This window comes from Myotis yumanensis, unplaced genomic scaffold, assembly GCF_028538775.1.
Source record: "Myotis yumanensis isolate MYYU_CA2020_CCGP unplaced genomic scaffold, mMyoYum1.0.hap1 SCAF_20, whole genome shotgun sequence".
Lineage (NCBI taxonomy): Eukaryota > Metazoa > Chordata > Mammalia > Chiroptera > Vespertilionidae > Myotis > Myotis yumanensis.
This window is the reverse complement of record NW_027223771.1, coordinates 257,119-261,815: the sequence shown is the minus strand read 5'-3', so window position 1 is coordinate 261,815 and position 4,697 is coordinate 257,119. Positions and strand designations below refer to the sequence as shown.

Below are 4,697 nucleotides of genomic sequence, written 5' to 3'. Positions count from 1 at the left end.
TAAAAAGACTTTAAAGGAGAAAGAACTGGATTGTCATTTCTACTCTCTTTTTTTTTTTAATCCTCACCGGAGGATATTTTTCCCTTTGATTTTTGGAGAGAGAAACATTGAAATGAGAGAGACACATTGATTGGTTGCCTCCTGCATGCCCTGACCAGGGCTGGGGAGGAGCCTGCAACCAAGGTACGTGCCCTTAACGGGAATCGAACCCGGGACCCTTCAGTCTGCAGGCCAACACCCCTATCCCCTGAGCCAAACCAGCGAGGGCATTTCCTACTATCTTTTAATGAACGTTCACATGTGGAACTGTGAGTGAGAACAGTATGAGAAAGAAAAGTATTTGCTGAATGAGAGAACCCACAGCACAGCTGCCTCCTCGGAGCCCGAGGTGGGCGGCAGGGCTTTCCGAGCCTTGGCTGCCATGGTCACCATCACCATCACCATCATGAATAGCCCTGGGCCAGTGGTTGGCAAACTCATTAGTCAACAGAGCCAAATATCAACAGTACAACGATTGACATTTCTTTTGAGATCCAAATTTTTTAAACTGAAACTATATAGGTAGGTACATTGTTATTAACTTAATTAGGGTACTCCTAAGCTGGCCTTTGCTAAAAACGTCCCCAATCTGAGGGTCGACCTCAGCGAACGTACCCCTACTTCTTCTAACGCCACTTCTTCAAAATAGACTCGCCCAGGCTGAAAACCGACTTCTGCGCATGGGCCACGAAGTTCCAATCGCACTGTACGTGCGCGCCCGCACGTGGTATTTTGTGGAAGAGCCACACTCAAGGGGCCAAAGAGCCGCATGTGACTCTCGAGCCGCGGTTTGCCGACCACTGCCCTGGGCCTTTACAGCTTCTCACATTCTGTCTTCATGTCATTTATTAGCTCTTCGCCAAAATAAGAAAAGTAGAAGAAAACAGGGTCCAGATAAAAACCCGGATGAGGTCAAGTGTCTGAGCTTAGGGTCCAGTGAGCTGGTAAATATCTCAGATGTATAAGCAACCATAGGCCATTCCTTCCCCTCCCCCCAGTGTTTACAAAAAACCCTTACAGCCCGGAGAGAGTAGGAAAATAAGACCTCGCCTGCACTGGTTCTATTGCCAACTTGCTGTCAACAAACTTCGCTTTAATATGTGAATCACATCAATACCTCACATTACATTTATGAAGCCAAGTTACACCAACGTAGTGGTTTACAACCTCAAACCTTACTCCCAGGACACATTCCAATAAATTTATTCTGTAAAAACAATACATTTTTTTTCTTCTTTTTTTTTTTTTACAGTAAACTTTTCAACTACAAACCTCGAGTACGCGAAATATGTTTCAAAGACAAGCATAACAGGATTGAGGAAACCCAAACTGACTAAATGTGTCCTCACAATATAGGCTGGCATAAAAATAAATAAAACTCTCTATGATCACAATAGCAACGAGAATGTACACATAATAATGGTGTGTGGATGGAGAGTAGCTATTCTAATTCTAGTCCTGAAAGAAAACAAGTTCTTTTAAAAAGTCTGTATTTAAAAGTCGATGCTCTGTCTGGTTTCCCATAGGGCTGGCTGCTGCGGATGTCCAGCTTCAAAATGTCAAGCTCCCACCTCGAGCGACCCGCTCGAATGGTCTTGGCAGTGGGGGGAAGAAAGTGTTGCCTCTATTTTGGGGTTAACACAAAAAGACGCACTGACCTCACATACAGAAACTGGGTTTGTGTACCTAACAGCGTGGGTCTGGAGAAGTAGAAGTTGTCAATGGGCTATTTCTAATACGGAATAGATATCTTACAATATGGTTAACCTTTACACCTGGCCTCGAAGATGAAGAACCATTTTCATTTCACCTTCAATATGCCAGCGTTACGTATCTAGGAACTGGCTTCCCGGGTCCTGTCACCCAGAGGAGATACATATCAGGTTGAGTGGTCGTTTTAAAGAAATGCAAATTTATATTGAACTGAGTGTGCGGTGGAGGCGGAGTGAGGCAGGAGGCTTCAGAACGTCACTGCCTTGATAAAAGGATCCTAGACGTGTGTAAGTCTGTGCAAACATCTTGATAGCCCTCAGTGGTTAAGGGCAGCTTCATGCAACCAAGTAACAAGAAATTATATCAGTAACTTTAAAAAAGGCTAAAATGTCTTTTTTTTTCTTTCTTTCTCTAAACACAAACAGAGAGGAATGTGAATCAAGGACATACAAACTGGGTTCAGTCAATGACAACAAGGACTGTGTGGGTTCGTAGCAAATCCGAGAACATGAGACAACCAAGCGCGCAACCTTCCTGTGGTTTCTCAAATACGCAGCGTTCACCACGTTGGTTAGGTCTGTAAGAGAAGAGAGAAGACGAGCCTTTAGGAGACGGAGGACATCAGCAACAGAAGCTTCTGCACCAAGAGAGCATACAGCTGGGCCTGCGGAGGCTCCCACCTGCACCGCGGCACTGACCACACGTAGCAAGCACAGCTCGGGGCTCTGCTTCATACTGGTCAGTGCAAAAAGCCAAAGGAACCACTAGGGTTTTTGTTTTTGTTTTTTTAAAATATATTTGTATTGATTTCAGAGAGGAAGGGAGAGGGAGAGATGGAAACATCAATGATGAGAATCATTGACTGGCTGCCTCCTGCACGCCCCGTACTGGGGATCGAGCCCACAGCCCAGGCACATCGAACCGTGACCTCCTGGTTCATAAGTTGATGCTCAATCACTGAGCCACAAAACATTTTTAAAAAAGGCAAACTGGCCAAAACCGGTTTGGCTCAGTGGATAGAGCGTCGGCCTGCGGACTGAGGGGTCCCAGGTTCGATTCCGGTCAAGGGCATGTACATGGGTTGCGGGCACATCCCCAGTGGGAGATGTGCAGGAGGCAGCTGATCGATGTTTCTCTCTCATCGATGTTTCTAACTCTCTATCTCTCTCCCTTCCTCTCTGTAAAAAATCAATAAAATATATTTAAAAAAAAAATAAAAAGGCAAACTGCTTTAAAATTTATAAAGCATTTGGAGTGTATGCAAATTATTCTGTATAATATTTACAACTTAATTACTTTGACATCGGGCTTGTCGAAAAACTAGAGTTGGCAAAATCAAGGTGGACAGAAAGGAAGCCCCACTTTCAGAATTCAGGTGGCGTGTGTGACAGAGGAAAGTCTCCGTGTGGGGCCCACTTTAAACTGTGCCAGGCCCCACTTCCCCACAGGGATCCTGTCTTTGTTCTCTTCATCATTGACCCAAAAATACCAAAGCCCCTAGTACGCTCTCATGGGACGAGTGAAAGAGGGAACCCAGACCCCAAATATTTCTTCTAAAACAGCCTGCTTCAGGCCTCACTTCACCGAGCAGAGGGATGTGTTTGGAAGCACGCATGGCTCACGCGTGGGAGTGTTTTCACGCACAGACCCAGAATCTACACTGAACTGTACATGACGCCGTACGTGAGTCATGCCAGAGCCTTCAGAGAGGAAGCTGCTAAACCCGGCATCCCCTCGAGCGGCAGGAATACATTTCTCAGCCTCTGTTTCTACCAAATTGGGAAAGCCAATCTTAAAACCAACCAACAAACAAACCCTGTTTAAAATCTGTGATCCAGCCCGGCTGGTGTGGCTAGTGGTTGAGCAGCGACCTAGGAACCAGGAGGTCATGGGTCAATTCCCGGTCAGGGCACATGCCCAGGTTGCGGGCTCCATCCCCAGTGGGGTGTGCAGGAGGCAGCCAATCAATGACTTTCTCATCATTGATGTTTCTATCTTTCTCTCCCTCTCCCTTCCTCTTTCTGAAATCAATAAAAATATATTTTAAAAAATAAAATCAATAAAATCTGTGGCCTGCCCTTGCTGGTTTGGCTCAGTGGACGGAAGGGTCCTGGGTTCAATTCCGGTCAAGGGCACCCACCTAGGTTGCAGGCTCCTCCCCGGCCTGGGCCCTGGTCAGGGCACCAGCAGGAGGCAACTAATCGATGTGTTTCTCTCCCATCGATATATCTGTCTGTCTTTCCCTCTCTTTAAAATCAACAGAAAAATATCCTCAGGTGAGGATTAAATAAATAAATAAATAAAATCTGTGAACTTGCAAAATGCAATGCCCGATGACTCCACACTATTCACAAATAAAAGCCCGAGATACAAGATTATACTCACAGCCTTTGAAGGATTTCCCTCCCTTGTGAAGGAGGAAGACACCCATTTAAACAATAAAAAAAACCCTATTAACCAACCACAGAAGCTTCTTTAGTAATGTCTTTTTAAAAAAATTAATGTGAAAGGCAGTAGTTCCTATGCCCACATTGGTAGGAAATTCACAGCAACAACTAAGCAATCCATATTGAAGAATTGCTCAGAACAGATGGTCCCACGGCAGCCGCAGAGCAGCCTCAATAAATCATTACTGCCCCACACATGCTTTATTTTTTTTGGGGGGGGTGTCTTTAAACAAGGTAGCAGGTGGGACACAAGGAAATCGAATGTGTCAGGTACTCAAGCCTTCATTCAGTGAGGCTACAGGCAAAGGGAACAACAGAGGACTATGTAGGGGAGGGAGGTGTGGAGAATAAAGACAGGCAGGGGCGGAGCGGAGCTGAGGTGGACGAGAGAAATCAGGAACAACTAGAACCCTAACCACGGGAGTAATTGTATTTCAGGGGTTGATGTTTTTAGACCATTTGCCACTGTTCAGCCTTCACCGAGAACAGACTCATGGA

General features: G+C 45.5%; 1 protein-coding gene across 1 annotated transcript in view; it reads right to left on the bottom strand.

The window, feature by feature from the left end:
* Positions 1-1,098: 1,098 nt before the first annotated feature.
* Positions 1,099-4,697, bottom strand: part of HDGFL3 (HDGF like 3) — a 31,636-nt gene continuing 28,037 nt past the window's right edge. The window contains exon 6 of the mRNA XM_070400593.1: positions 1,099-2,329. Coding sequence (XP_070256694.1) covers positions 2,324-2,329 — 6 coding nt within the window. The 3' untranslated portion in view covers positions 1,099-2,323. The remainder of the gene's footprint in view (positions 2,330-4,697) is intronic.